At 37.2% G+C, this 15,997-nt stretch overlaps 1 protein-coding gene across 1 annotated transcript in view; it reads left to right on the plus strand.

Moving 5' to 3' along the window:
• Nucleotides 1-1,329: 1,329 nt before the first annotated feature.
• The window catches only part of fgf12a (fibroblast growth factor 12a), a gene marked incomplete at both ends in the record, with an annotated part of 65,915 nt that continues 51,247 nt past the window's right edge, over nt 1,330-15,997 (plus strand). Inside the window, one exon of the mRNA XM_081375039.1 lies at nt 1,330-1,420. Within this exon, the coding sequence (XP_081231165.1) occupies nt 1,330-1,420 (91 nt within the window). The remainder of the gene's footprint in view (nt 1,421-15,997) is intronic.

Genomic DNA, 15,997 nt, shown 5'->3' on the forward strand with positions numbered 1-15,997 from the left:
CAAAAACATAAAAACAACGTACCGATCTAAAACTTCTGAAGTTGTCATTGGCACAGTTGCTAACTTGTTTTTAGTCGGTCTTCCATTTGTACCACCTGTGTTATTGCCTTTACATTTTACAGTAACAAACAGATTTGAATAGTTTAGGTAGGTAGATTTAAATGTAATGATATTACAATTTTTATGATGATGTTCTGGCAATCACAGCTGTGTGTGTGTGTGTGTGTGTGTGTGTGTGTGTGTGTGTGTGTGTGTGTGTGTGTGTGTGTGTGTGTGTGTGTGTGTGTGTGTGTGTGTGTGTGTGTGTGTGTGTGTGTGTGTGTGTGTGTGTGTGTTATAGTAATACCAGTACATTTTTTTAACCTTGTGAGGACAGTGTTTGATCCCAGGAGAACACTTATAAATCAAAAACGCTTATAAATCAACACTATATTATTTTGGTTTTGTTGTTGTTGTTGTTGTTGTTTTGGTTATTTGAGGTAAAAATGCAGAAAGTTTTCTGTGGTCAAGTACAACACCTTGTGCAAGATTCCAATTTCATAATTTGAGAAATAATTGTAAAAGTGTAAGGATTAATAAACCATCTGCAAGGGATTGTGTTTTGAATTTGCAAAATTGCCATGGTGAATATTGAATAAACAGTCCACCTAGTTTTGATAATCACCTAAGCTACTCGGTTACATTCCTGTCCCTTTGTCTCATTCACACACACACACACACACACACACACACACACACACACACACACACACGTCTGATGTCTGGTTTACGCGTTGTCCTACAGCGTCCTCTAGCGCACGGACCAGCTCAAGGCAGGTGCGAAACTTCTTGACCATGCGCTAAAAAAAATCCTTGTCTTTAAATGTAGGCTTCATCTGACGTAGGCTTTACGCCGCTCTCCGGCTCGGCTCCCCGTGGACACGAAACAATTGGCGTTTTAATCCAGCTATCTGTGCCTCCGGCTGCCCCGTAACGCATGCAACATGCACAGCGCGCATGACCTCATCAGCGGCCGTTCTGTCACTCATCACTGCAGCTGAACTTTCTCTCATTTCAAGACCGAGACATGTGCACATTACCCTAACGTCCTTGCGCTGCGCATTTGGAGCTAAATATGCTAAAGCGAGTACTCACTAGTCTACTACCGGCAAAGAAGCAGCAGGATGCACTCAAGATGCCTCGCTCGAGACTGTCTTCCTTTGCCCTCTGCTATTTTTGATGCTCCGAACTCTGTATAGCCACCCGAGGGGCTCACACTACAGTCAACCTCTGTTGTGATCCTGTGCTCGTTTGCGTGGATTGACGAGGGACCCACACCAACTCAAGTCAATGAGGATTCTGAGGCTCTTCCTGAAGAAAGGAGCGCATATGCTGCAGTGTCTCTGTGGACAACGATCGGAGCCGACCACAACCACCAGCGGTGAGACATTTAGCTGTGCATGCTCTCAGTTGAGCGATGAAAAACGCTCTCATTGGCCGCTGGCGCTGGTGAGCACATCTTCCGTGTCTGCGGTATACTATGCGCTCCCACTCCACGCATTTGTGCTAACTTGTTTTGTGAGGGGCTCATGCGACTTTCTTGCGACCACTCATGTCATTCCATCTCACATCTTATGACCACGAAACGCATCTCCATCATGGTCATGAGCAGAAGCGCTTTAGTGTCAAGGACATTTCTTTATTGGTACCGGGAACAAAGAAAGCAGGGTGAATGTAGGAAACTATTGATGCATATGCAGCAAATGCGGTCAGCGAGGCTATACGGCAGACAGACAGACACGTGCCGAGCTCGTTTGAGGTGAGATGAGCTTTCTAAAGGAAAGTGTGCGAGTGTCCTCCAGGACAGGGAACTTCAGCACCCCGGACAGCGACTCGATTCCGCATCGCTCCCAACTGTGGCTCATCTGAGAGTACCACCTCCTCCAAAGAGGAGCCTGTGCATCTCACTGCACATTGCAGACCACCAGGAGGCCCGTGCTTGTAATCATTTTATGTAACGTGTGTTACAAGTTTCATGAGATTATTTCATAATCAGCCCATTTGTCCTTTCTCTTTCTTTATGGAAGGCAAATGGATATGACACCCTTATAGTCTCACTTTCTCATTCACTTTCATTGAATGAAGTACTGAAAGTGAATGGTCACTGAGGAAGTCATCCGGTCCAACATCTTCCATTGTGTTCCACTGAAGAAATATGATTTTTGAAAAGACATTATAGAATGAGCAAATTATTATGCAATCGCTTTAAAGGGATAGTTCACACAAAAATTTAAATTAGCTCATGATTTAATCACCCTCAAGTCATCCTAGGTGTATATGACATTCTTCTTTCAGACGAATACAATTGGAGTTATATTTCCATCTATCCATCATAAAAGTGCAGCCAAACTGCCAGTCGTTTGTTCGTTTGGCCGGAAGCTAGTTATTTTATTTTATAAAGTTTTAAATATATATATAATATATATATATATATATATATATATATATATATATATATATATATATATATATATATATATATATATATATATATATTATATTAATATTTTCGTGTGGAGCACTTTTATCATGGATAGATGCACTTTTATGATGGATAGATGCATTTTTATAGACTTCAAAACAGAAACGTCTATTCACTGCCATTTTAAAGCTTGGAAGAGCCAGAATATTTTTTTAATATAACTCCGATTGTATTCGTATGAAAGAAGATCGTCATATACATCTAGAATGACTTGAGGGTGAGTAAATCATGGGCTAATTTTATTTTTTGGGTGAGCTATCCCTTTAAGGACTATACAACATTCTAGTTCTGTGCAGGTACTTATTTTAAAATAAGAAATATAAAGTTGCATTAATCTGAGATTACTATTTTAACTGCTTATGTTGCAAATGGGGAATTATATATTATTTCCACACAGACAAACTAATATACACAGCATACTTAACTATGTTATGCTGCTGCTGCTGTGCAATCCTTCACTTCATTAGACTTGACAAGCTTTTGCTGACCTATACACCTTTTCTGTTTATCCATTCTTTTTCAGGCAACTCGATTGTGCACAGAAGATCAGTTCTATTCAGCTGTTCTGCAACACATTTTTTTTAATACTTTGAATTAATTGTTTATTTTTGCCATTATTTTTTTGGAGTTAATCTGTTAACACAGTAAAATCTAAAGGGTTATACAGTTCACCCAAAAATTTAAATTATGTAATTTTTTACATCATTGTCTTCTATAGTATGAAAAAAAAAAAAAAGAATACTATGGAAGTCAATGGGTCCCGTCAACTGTTTGGTAACCAACATTCTTCAAAATATCTTCTTTTGTGTTCAGCAGAAGAAAGAAATTCATACAGGTTTGGAACAACCTGAGGGTGAGTAAATTATGACAGAATTTTCATTTTTGGGTGAACTATCCCTTTAAATGCACACATTTGATTTCAGAAATGTTCTTGTACTAAAAAAAAACATAAATAAATATGCAATATAATGAAATAATATAACAATATTATAAATTTATATTAAAATGCAGTATTATATTAATTTCAAAAGTTACAATAAATTTAAGAAGTTAAAGTTAAACTAAATGTTTCGTTTCCCACATTAAAACGTGTTTGTCATAGCTGGCTGATGTGGGAAATAAAATAAAGCTGGATTTATTCGCAGCAGAATACTTTATTAACACACTCAAAAAGAAACAAATCACTCTCAAAAAACACAGACAGAACAACCAACTTTAAAGGCACAAATACGGAACAAAGACTTAAAACAAACTCAACATATATTAACTCAAACCAATCAATTAAACAATAAACAGGTGCAGTGTCATAATAAAACAATAAATCCCGTGGAAACAAATACAAACAAAGGAAACTGATCAGGAAACAGAAAAACCAACTCAAAAGTCAAATCAAAGTCAAACCAAACATGACAGTTTTAGGTAAAATTATGATTTAAAATGTATTACAAGCTATGCCACGATGTACATAGTACATAGTAAACAGCAGGTCTCTTCTCCATTGCTCTGTCCACTCCGGGCCCTTGAATGTAGATCACTGCTTTACTGGCCTGTTGACTAGTCAAGTCAAGTCACCTTTATTTATTTAGTGCTTTTTACAATATAAATTGTTTCAAAGCAGCTTTACAGTGATAACAGGAAATAATGCAACAAAGTTTGTTTCTGCTGTACAGCTGATTTAGAAGAAAATAGTGTCACAGTCCAGCTTAAGTAAGTTGAGTGATCAAGTTCATTTTTGTTGTAAAAAAGTAATTAATTTAGTTCATTTATATATATATATATATATATATAGCCGCTCTGGAGAAAACCGTGATGTCATCGTCCAGCTCAGTTCAGTTCTTATATAATGGTGTCAGTGCAGGCAGATCAATATTATTGTTGAATATTAAATGTCCCTCTATGTCGACTAAGCAAGCCAAAAGCCAAATGCGACAAAGGCGACGGTGGCAAGGAACCAAAACTCCATCAGTGACAGAATGGAGAAAAAAACCTTGGGAGAACCTAGGCTCAGTCGGGGGCCAGTTCTCCTCTGGCCAATGAGCGAACAGTGTATCGGTGTATTCAGGCAGCATTACAGGTCAGAAGTCAGATTGGATCAGAACATTCAGAATATTATCCAGTTCCATCTGTTGTCCTGAATTATCATACAGAACAGAATGATAAGTCAAATGCCAAATTTAATTAAAATGTTAACTGTTTAAAAACTAAAAAAAAAAAAAAAAAAAACAACAATGGCACTGCAACAAACAGTGAACCCTGGTCCTGGATTCCCTCCAGCACTGCACAGTGAATTCCTTGAAGGGCACTTCAGGAAAGGGGCCATTTGTTCCAGACGAAAGTGAACACCTGAGGGCCCTTCCACAAGCAGTTAGTGAAGGGTACATGGGCCAATTCCAGTCGGAAGTGAGCATCCCTATGCCCTACTCATTCCGAAGGGCAGAGCTCTTGAAGTAGGGACTTTTGAGGGAGCAGGGCACTTGTGTGTCATAATGAAGCTGTTTGGAATGCACTTGGCGAAGGGAGCAATGAAAGACCATGTAATTTCCTCATTAGCGTCACATGGAATGTTTACACGACAAAGCTAGGCAGCAACAACAGGAATATCTTAATATTGCTGTTAATATAATACAAATAAATGTACATTTATAATTAAGTTTTTATATTTCATATATTAAATATGCTTTATGTGTGTGTGTGTGTGTGTGTGTGTGTGTGTGTGTGTGTGTGTGTGTGTGTGTGTGTGTGTGTGTGTGTGTGCATGTTCCCGATCTGTTCTTAGCTTTATAAGTTAAGCATTAAACACATAAAGCATTAAACACATTATTAAACTTTTTTAAACTTAAAGGCCCACTGAAGTACCTTGGAACGAGCAGCTTTGTATGATGCGTTGACGTAATTTCCACTGAAACAGGAAGCTAAGGCGGGACATATTAAATGGCTCCTCCCCCTTTTTCAAATAGCCAATAGAATTTAGTTTACCACACAGACTGCAAATCGTACTTGACACTCAGCACCATGGAAGCGAATCATGATGATGATACTTTGGATTCAATAGTTGAGGTATAAATAAATTCCAGCCATTTCATTCTTAACCAACGGAAGACGGAATAAAACTCGAGTGTCTGAGCAACCGAACTCACATCTTCAACCCATATTGCTCCGTGACGTGTCAACGGTCGCTTTGGCCAGGTGGTATTTACAGTATAGCATAGGGGGCGGGATTCGTGGGACACTTTAGATTCTAGAGAGCATTTGATTGGACAGAAGATGTGATGTGAAGCTTAAGTGATGTCATAAAAATCCGTGATCCATTTTAGCGGAAGTGAGAGACTGTAAGTTTTGAATGCTTATATCTCCTAAATGCGGATTTTGTCATTTTTTTGAAACACACCAGCTTATTCATAACCTTAAGGCTAACAAATTCATACTTAAAGCTAAAAAAACTTAAATTTTGATTTCAGGGGGCCTTTAATATGAAATACATTGCAAAAATGTGTAATATATCTCAACCAAACAAAAATCTTAAATTATATTCATATGTTAACTCGCCATATCTAGATATGAAGACTTGATATCACTCTGGGTCAGATGACCATTAACAATTAAATTACTTCCTCGAAGTGACCATTGCATGTTGCCTTCGCTAACGGACTAGTGGAAGAGCCCTTTGTGAATAAAAAAATTACTTTGCCTTTCAAGTTCCAAATGTTACATTATGACACACAGGTGCCCTGCAAGTCCCCACTTCTTTAAATAACAAAAAAACAAATATTGTGCCATTGACTTCAGACCAGGATGTTTTGGTCAATGCCAAAGGTTCAGTTGCCTCAAAATAGCAAAGCGTCAACAATACGCCTGAACACACCTCATTTTCAGACCAGCACGCACAAATGGGCGCAAATGCATTCGCTATTTAAACAACACAGAACGTAAAAATGATAACGGCGTTGGGCTGAAACTAGCAAAAACTAGGTTTCGGTTTATTTAGTGCATCATATGGGTATTTAAAGTGCACCAAAGTGTGCAGTGTTAGGGGTACTTCAGTGCCAGGTTTAGAAAAAACTTGCCTATACCTGACAACAAATTCAACAGCAGCTCTTGTTAAATTAATCTAATTTGTTTTCGATATTGCACATCCATTCCTTATATGGAATGTCACTTTGCAGATTTAGTTAAATATATATTTTTCAGAGTGTCTGTTTACACTAAGTGCAAATAGCCTGCCTTGTTGGCAGAGACATTAACACTAACTCAACCCACCAATGTTAGGTTGGGCCAGACAAAAGTACAAGAACGCCTGTGACCTGCCAGCAGCAGTGGTGTAGGGAGTAAGGTGCATTGCAGATACTTTTGACGCGATTGACCCGAGTTCGAGTCTTCTCCCTTTTCCCATCGTATAACAGATTGGAAAGGCATTTATTTTCAATAAATATGAAGAAAATATGTAAAAAGTGTACATAAAAAATGTAAATACTTAATAATTAAATAATCATTAGGCACTTTAATTCCACTTTTCACATATTTTCTTCATATTTATTGATAATGATTCTTCATACATACAACAAATGAACTATTTGCACCTCAGTATTTAGTACATTATAAAAGAGTATGCAATAATAACATATTAAGTGCAAATGATAATATTTATTAAAGAAATGTCGCCTTATTGGGACAATAAAGTCCTCCCGCCCCAACCCCAACCCCTAAGGGGTAGGGATTGTTCCAAACTTCCAAAATTGTTCCAGGATTGTTCCAAACTTCCAAAAGTCTCATATAATGGGATTTAATACACGTAATGCAATACCCTTCTTTTGGTTTGGTGCAAAACCTGATGATCATGTTATCTCAGCGTGATTTGAGAATGCTCACCTGTGTGTTTCATTGGAAACAAGAACATCTGACCATCTGTACAAAAGAGGTCATATGGTCATTGCCACAAATGTGCTTATTTGAATAGTGACCTACAAAACAGTGCAGAATCTTAATTATTTATTGTTAATTTTACATCATAAGTTTTGTTTTACATTTTTCCAAATCATAAAGCTTTCAGGTTTAAATGTCCAACCTTTGGACTGTATTGTATATATGTATATCTTCTGGTCAAAAGTGGAAAAAACTATATTTTTGATCATTTGAGTAGCATGCAGCCACATCTTACTGCACACATTTCATATGAATACTGCAACAATGACATTTTGTCTTAATTGATGGTGATGTGAGACGTATCGGTTGAGTATATTCAGGGTTCACCTTCTCCTTGGCCAGTGGCATGTGAGGAGCAAAATGTGCTGATATAACACTTTGTGTTCCATCACAGGGGTGCCTTGCTCCTCAGGTTTTGATTGCTAATGGCCCCATGACTAAACTGGGTTTTGAAACCAGGACAGCATTTCTCAGGAGCATGTTCAGGAGCCATCATGCACAGATCACCATATCTGCCAGATGTAATGAGTTATCACTCCTCCCTTCAATTTGTTCATATGTCTTGGGAGAGTTCAAAATAAGTGTACCATCATTTTTTACATTTATTTATTTGTGGTGCTTGTGAAGCAAAGCATCACTATTGTTATTCCTTATACTTATTATTATTCTTCTGGACAAAACTTCGGAGTGTAACTCATCCCGCACTGTTTGTCAAAGACCCGTGAATGATGTGCCAAATCGACTGGTTTATTGAGGAGTTGTGTGCTATGACTTCTCCGCTGTGCGATCGATAAAACGAAAAAGTGGGCACAAAAATCCCATAGACTTACATTGACAGAATGTTCATGAATTTGAATCTCAACTGTCAAATTCGCGCCTTTCTCTCTCTCTCTCTCTCTCTCTCTCTCTCTCTCTCTCATTCTCTAACTCTCTCTCACACTCATTTGATTTTTTTTATCAAGCAGCCAATAAGTAATGGCCTAAAATCTTCACAGCCTTGCGCAACCACTCTGCACTGTAAAAAAACTGCTGTAAAAAAACGGCCACATTTTGACAGTAACATGCTGTTTTTCATGCTGATATTTGTCGTTTTCGAGAAAGTAGCCTACAGGAATATCCTGTGAATTAACAGCGCTCAAAGTCGACACGCAGAGGTTGTGTTCCAAAACACACTCTATACCCTCATTCACTATTCCCTACATTAGTTCACTAATGACACTGATGAACACCTGCTGTTAACAAGCAGAATCACTGAAGGAAGCAGGAACAAGAAGAACAGAAAAAAAGATGAAATCAACTAAAGATAAAAGACATTAAATCTTTGAATATCTTAGCAGAGGAGGATTAAACTCCACAAACAGCATTACCGGCTTCACTTATTACTAACCAGTTTGAATTTATTTCTGTCAGGCGTCTACAGAAGGTCTTATTAAAAGGTGACAGAGGTTTAGATTTAGCTGTGTCTTTAAAATACATTTGCTATGGCAAAACAGCTGAAAGAAAACAGGATCAGATGACAATGACTGTTTGTTAATGGTCACAATCATCATCTAGTGACCCAATTCACTGATCTCTTTTATTGTCTAATGCAGAGGTCTTCAATCCTGCTCCTGGAGGGCCACTGGCCTGCAAAGTTTAGTTCCAACCCTAATCAAACACACCTGAATCAGCTCATCGAGCTCTTCAGAATTGCTTGAATATTCAAAGGCAGGTGTGCTGAAGCAGGTTGGAACTAAACTCTGCAGGACAGTGGCCCTACAGGAGCAGGATTGAAGACCTCTGGTCTAATGTATTTATATGGGTGGTGTTTTTTTGTTTTGTTTTTTGATTATGGTATCACTGTGATTCTACAGATCAAGATCTATCAGAGTTTAGACAGGCATAAAGAATGAAGAATTTTAAAAAGTTTATGCTCAGAACATTTTGAACTCCTTGATCAGCCAAACACACACAGACATCAAGAATCGGCGTATGAATCTCAACAATGGTGACAATCAAAAGTTTCATGCTGCAGTGCATGTTGGGTACCAGCATAGTACAAAAAAAATCGATATTGAATAAATTACGCAGCTGAATTGTCTGGGTATTTTCTTTAATTTTTACTTTGTGCTTTTATTTTTGCTGTTATTTTTTTGTGTTGACTTTTATAGCGTGTTTTGTGATGTTCAGATTTGATGTGATCTTTTTTTGTTGATTGTCACCATTGTTGAGATTCATTGGCTGATTCTTGATGTCTGTGTGTGTCAAACTGAACCCTAAAAGTTCACTTTATTTTTAGTGAATGATGAGTATAAAAAAATCCAATTAGGTTTATTAAAACAACACATTTTTGTTAAGAGATTAGACAGGGGATCAGATCAGTGATCCAAACATTACGTGATGAGATCATAATCAGTAACACCTGACATTGTTTCTGCCACAACAAATGCGTCTTAAAAACACACAGTTACAGCAGGCAAAGAAAAACTATTGTTAAAGTCAAGGGTCTTCACTTTTGAGCAGGGTCACTGATCTCCATAATGGTAACGTCAAATGAAACAAAACAACGTCTAAACCTCTGTTAATTCTCAATAGAAATTTCTGTAGACGAAAAAATAAATAAAGTCAATCTGGTTAGTAATAAGTGAAGCTGGTAATGCTATTTTTTGGAGTTGTTTAATCCTCCTCTGCTGAGATCTTGAGAGATTTAATGTCTTCTGTGGCTGAAGTCAGTTGAAGTTCTTGTGTTTGGCTTTTTTATCTTCTTGTTGTTCCTCTGTCCTTCAGTGATTCTGCTTGTTAACATCAGGTGTGCATCCCTAATGCTCAATCATCAGTTAATTAATCACTGAATTATATCATTAACTTCAACACTGCTTCAGTGTTACTCCAACACTCTGTAGTGTGGACACACAAGTGTTCATTTAAAACTGAAGATTTTGCAGTGTGGTTAAAAGTGTTAATTGTGTTAAATAAAAAATAAAAAACAGAGTGAAGCGTAATTTAACGGTAATCAACTGTAAATTAAATTGCGGCATAAAACTATAGAAAAACAGCAATTTACTGGTAACCACAGCTGCCGGTAGATTACCATAAAATCAAGGAAAAACAGTAATATACTGTAAAATGTATCAGTCAGATTTACTAAACGAAAAAAGTTCATTTCACTGAAATATTGTTTTAATAATAATTTCAGTGAAAGTTCATAGAAAAAAGTTATGCTAAGTCAATAACTGATAAGGAGAGTAAATCTTAAACTGAAGTGGAACTGGACTGTGACGCTATTTTCTTCTGGAAACAAAATTTGTTGCATTTGCCTGTTATCTCTGTAAAGCTGCTTTGAATCAATCTGTATTGTAAAAAGCACTATATAAATAAATGTGACTTGACTTGACTTGTAAATTAACAGTTAATTGCTGGCAACCACAGCTGCCAGTAGATTACCGTTTTTTTTTACAGCGCATTTTTTTAGAGACTTCCACTGAAAAAATAGATGAGAGGGAGATGTATGGATTAGATCATCATAGAGACACGTGAGTTTGGCTCTTTTGATTTGGACTGATTAGTCTATTAGTTTAACCCTGCTAACTGTCTGACCATGCCCTAGCAACCATTTAGAGCTCCTTAGCAACCATATAACATCATGAATAAGCCATTATTCAGCACTAGAACATTATGCAGACTTTGGCTCAGCTCTCTTGCTGTCACTTGCATCACGGTAGCGACTGTCTTGTGCAGAATTTTTCCATGACAAGCACCAAACACATTTTCTTCAGAAAAATGTACACTGCCATTCAAAAGTTTTGTATCTGTATTATTTTGAATGTTTTTAAAATAAGTATCTTCTGCTCACCAAGGCTGCATTTACTGTATTTGATTAAAAATACAACAAAAAACAGTAATATTGTTAAATATTATGACAATTTAAAATAACTGTTTTCTATTTTAATATATTTTAAAATGTAATTTATTCCTGTGATCAAAGCTGAATTTTCAGCATCATTACTCCAGTCATCAGTGTCACATGATCCTTCAGAAATAATTCTAATATGCGGATTTAATGCTCAAAAAACATTCGTTATTATTATCAATGTTGAAAACAGCTGTGTGCAAAAACAATTTCAGGATTCTTTGATGAATAGAAAGAACAGCATTTATCTGAAATATAATCTTTTGTAACATTATAAATGTCTTTACTGTAACTTTCTGTACTGTAACTTGATGAATAGAAATATTGATTTCGTTTATTTCTTTCCCCAAAAAAATTAAATAAAAATTCTTACTGACCCCTAACTTTTAAACGGTAGTGTTTAATGTTGCAAAAGCTTTCTATGTCAGATAAATGCTGTTCTTTTGAACTTTCTATTCATCAAAGAATCCTAAAATAAAAATGTAAATAACTGTTTTGAACATTGATAATGGTGTCGTGAGCATCAAATCATCATATTAGAGTGATTTCTGAAGAATCATGTGACTCTGAAGACTGGAGTAATGATGCTGAAAATTCAGCTTTGATCACAGGAATAAATTACACTACTATATATTCACATAGAAAACAGCTATTTTAATTTGTAATAGTATTTCACAATATTACTGTTTTTTTTTTTTTTTTTTTTTTTTTTTTTTTTTTGTATTAGTAAGCAAATAAATGCAGCCTTGGCAAGCAGAAGAGACTTCTTTTAAAAACATTAAAAATATTACCGATCCAAAACTTTTGACTGGTAGTGTCTAGTTATTATTATTATTATTATTATTATGTTAAGGACATTCTTGTGAACATGCAATATACAGTATACTTGACTAATGCTGTTAAAACATTTCAGCATATTGAACTGCTTGCTCTGTGCCCTCTGCATCATGGCGTTGATGTTTACATGTTATGCCGTGGGCATAAAAGCATTAGCAATAAAAATTGTTTGATAGTGTTAAGGCATAGTGCTGGCTCAGCTAATAGAACTGCATAATACAGCACACTCTCATCACAATAAAAGCTGATAGGTTGATGAGAGACGCCTCTGTGCATTTTCATACTGTGAACACTAGGTGTCGATCTTGGACTGATGCTTTGTATCTCTCAGTTTGACTGTGGAATAGCAAGGCTTGATACCTGAATAATACCTGTTTTGTACTGTATGCCTTAGTTAAGTGATTCTTGATCATCTCTGTTTATTCAGTGTTGTGGTCGGTTATATCTCAGTTCCGCTTCTGCAGCTGGTTCAATTTGTAATTTAGAATTTGTCACATGGTGAGTTCATATCTTGAGTTGTTACGTTTCTTGAAATGCCATACACTTTGTTCAGCTGGAAGAAACTCAAACCATATATTACAAGTGTCATTTGGATGTTGTTTTTGCTCTAATTTACTAACATCACTGTCACTTATCAGAAATACTGCCAACTGGAAATGAATTGTTTGTTGCATTTCAGCAAAGGCACGTACATGGAAACACATTAAAGTGTTTGACGCAACACTCATTTTATTCATATTCAAATAGGGATGTGAGTGTTATATAACTGAGCACAATTCGCAGAACACTAATGGATTTAGGTTGTAGGCGCATTGTCATGGTCTGTTGAGTAAACCTGTCCTTAACACTTGCTGACAATCAATATTAGTTAAGTTTTTGTAGTTCTAGAATTGCATGAGGAGCTCTCCTCTCCTGAGGTAATAAAAACAGTACTGTGACAAATGTCATGTACCATTCTGTCTCAAGAGCAGCTTTTGTGTTAGAGATTAATGAAAACAAAATCCTGTGTGTCATTCGTTCAGAAATAGACCTCTGAAATAGAGGTAGGCTACTTCTAACTAATAGGGTACATGTGACAACAATACCGTTGTAAATCTTGTCATCCATGACTTACTTCCATTACATTAAACAGTTTCAGTAATTTATGGTCATTTATATTGCACAAGTCTTATCTATCCCATCTTCTAATTTTGTAACCAGATTTTCTATGGTTTTTGAGGAATGGGTTATTCAGACCAAGTACCAATAAAATGAAGCACATCAAAGTGCCGCTGTACTTGAATGGCATTGTGTTAAGCCCATGTTGATGCAAGGAGATGGCTGGAAGTGAATTCTTAGTCCCACATTAAATTTGGAAGAGGATGAAAGAACTCACTCCCAAAGCAGTGAATGTTTAATGCTGCTTTTTCGCAAGAGGCAAAGAGGCTTTTCGTGTCCGATCCACGTGATCCACCCTCTCAGCGTCCGCAATGTCAGAAACCAGTGTTTACCCCTACATGAGGACTTGAACCTTTTTTTCTTCTCTAAAACGTGATTGTCTTTTTGCAGGTGACATACAGCCTATCAACTATCACTTTTGTAGGGTCACGTGTCATGAAGTTCAATGATTTCCCAGCATTTTTTTTTAACACTGATCAGTTGGCAAAGAAGATGGTTATTCCTTGGCAGAGTATGTTCCAGTTTACTGAAAAGGATAAAGATTATTTTTGTTTTTAATGTTTGCTTTGTTTGCCTAAAACACATTGGTAAAAGGTTCGGCAATGATGATTCACAAATAGTCTTGTCAACCAAACAGTATCATTATTTATTTCTGCATTACAAATATTCAGATTATCACAGAGGTACTGGAATAAAAGTTTGCAAAACGTTTTATACAAAATGTGCAGAGCAGTGGGTCCCCAGGACCGGAGTTGAGAACCACTGCTGTTTAAGAACTTATCTCTTCAGTGAGGCACAGTCAAAGCATGACATAAATGCAGCATTGTGGTGTTATAATTGCAATAGTTAGATATGGCTGTATCCCTAAATGGGAGGTATTGTGTTATTACATTCATTTCTAAAGTAGAACATCTCTACAGCGTGTTAACTTGTTACTAGTATTCTGCAGCAGTATAGCCTTAACACATTTCTACATCAGTGTTATCTTATGTTACTACTTCAGTGCTACTTGTCAGTGTGTTTGTGTGTGTGTATATATATAACAACTCTTACGAGCAGCTGATTGGTTCTCTTAAGGCCGGTCGCTTTGGCCAATCGATCTGTTTGTTCTATCTACATAACAGTTTTATTTCTGTCCCGAACCAGCTCAACTAGAATTTTTCTAGCCCTCCACCTTCCCCAGCACCACCTGCCTAGATCGGATAGGGGGTTCTCCGTACTTTCCTTGCAGCTGCACGCATTCTGTTCGTTGTATTTATGTACATGTTTCGGCAGTAGCCGTCTCTTAAACAGCAGCAGCAGTGTAGCAGATCTAGTCCGCCAAAACTGTTTGTGTCATTATTATCAATAAATGTTGTTTAAATATATTCCGAGGGTTGTCATTATTGACACCTTCACACATCTAATCAAACACTAGTATCACAGTGTCTCACTGAAGAGCTAAGGTCTTCTACAGCACTGGGTTTAAGAGGGTATTCATATGAGAGGGTAATCAGTAAGCTGGCTGCATTCCCGGCTTCTTCTTTTTTTCCAGACGGGATAGCAGTTTGGAAATTTAGTAAGGCATTTTTGTACAACAGTTAATGGATGAAAATGACATACTCGTGTGAAAAAGTGATTGCAGTGTGGGCGGTTAATGGATTGGATCAGCCAGACCTTAATATTATAGGCTGCCACATTAGCACCGAATACACTGAACAATTACAACAGTGACAAACAGGAGGATGATCTTTATCATTTGTGTGTTTTTCAGTCCGAGTAATAAACAGATGGACGGAGGGATAAATTAACCACATATCTGGCGATGAGAGGCAATGACAAGCAGAATTTGAATTGAAATTGTTCGCTGTCACGGGATATGTCACATCCAAACATACATAATGAACCAGAGGTGACCATCTGTTGGACAATCCTCCTCTGCCACCCCATTAATGTATTTTATCTCCTTTACTAGCTCGTTCTCATTTACCGCTACAAATTCCTCATCCAAACCTCAATCACGTATGATTGCGTAGAGAGAGAGAGAGAGAGAGAGAGAGAGAGAGAGAGAGAGAGAGAGAGAGAGAGAGAGAGCGAGCCTGAGAAAGCCCATTCACTGTCTCACTGTCAGTGTACCACAGGCAGCACTGGTCTCGATTTTACATTTTTACATTTAACATTCCCTCGGATGGCTTCAAGGATTCGCACAGTTCTCGTTGTGCTGGACACTTGACCTTTAAATTACAATTCGTTTTGAGCATAATAAGAAATTTCGACGTGAGGAACAATGCGATGAACTCGACCAGAAGAACTATGAAGAGCTGTAAAATAATTTGGAGAGCGTTCAGTGAAGTTGTCACTCATATACCACTATAGTTCCTGAGAACGCGCGTTCTTGTGCCATGGGCTCCGTTTATTATCAGGATGCATGCAAAGTTATGTGGAATGAACTAGACATGTGAATCATGTAGCAGTCGCTTGGAGGTGGAATCACGCGTCTGCTGTCTTCGGCACCTGGGATACCTGCGTGACAGGTCATCCACGTTCACATAGGACGTCTTTTTAATTGATCTATATTTTTTTTATTTTTGCATCTAAGATGGAGAGCGGAAAATGTGCTTTATATAATCTCATGTGAAACTCACAACCAGTAGATCGTCTGAGAAGAGGATGAGATTTCAGTCCTAATTCAC

The sequence above is a fragment of the Scardinius erythrophthalmus genome (genome assembly GCF_964197995.2).
Source record: "Scardinius erythrophthalmus genome assembly, chromosome: 9".
In the NCBI taxonomy this organism is placed as follows: Eukaryota; Metazoa; Chordata; class Actinopteri; order Cypriniformes; family Leuciscidae; genus Scardinius; species Scardinius erythrophthalmus.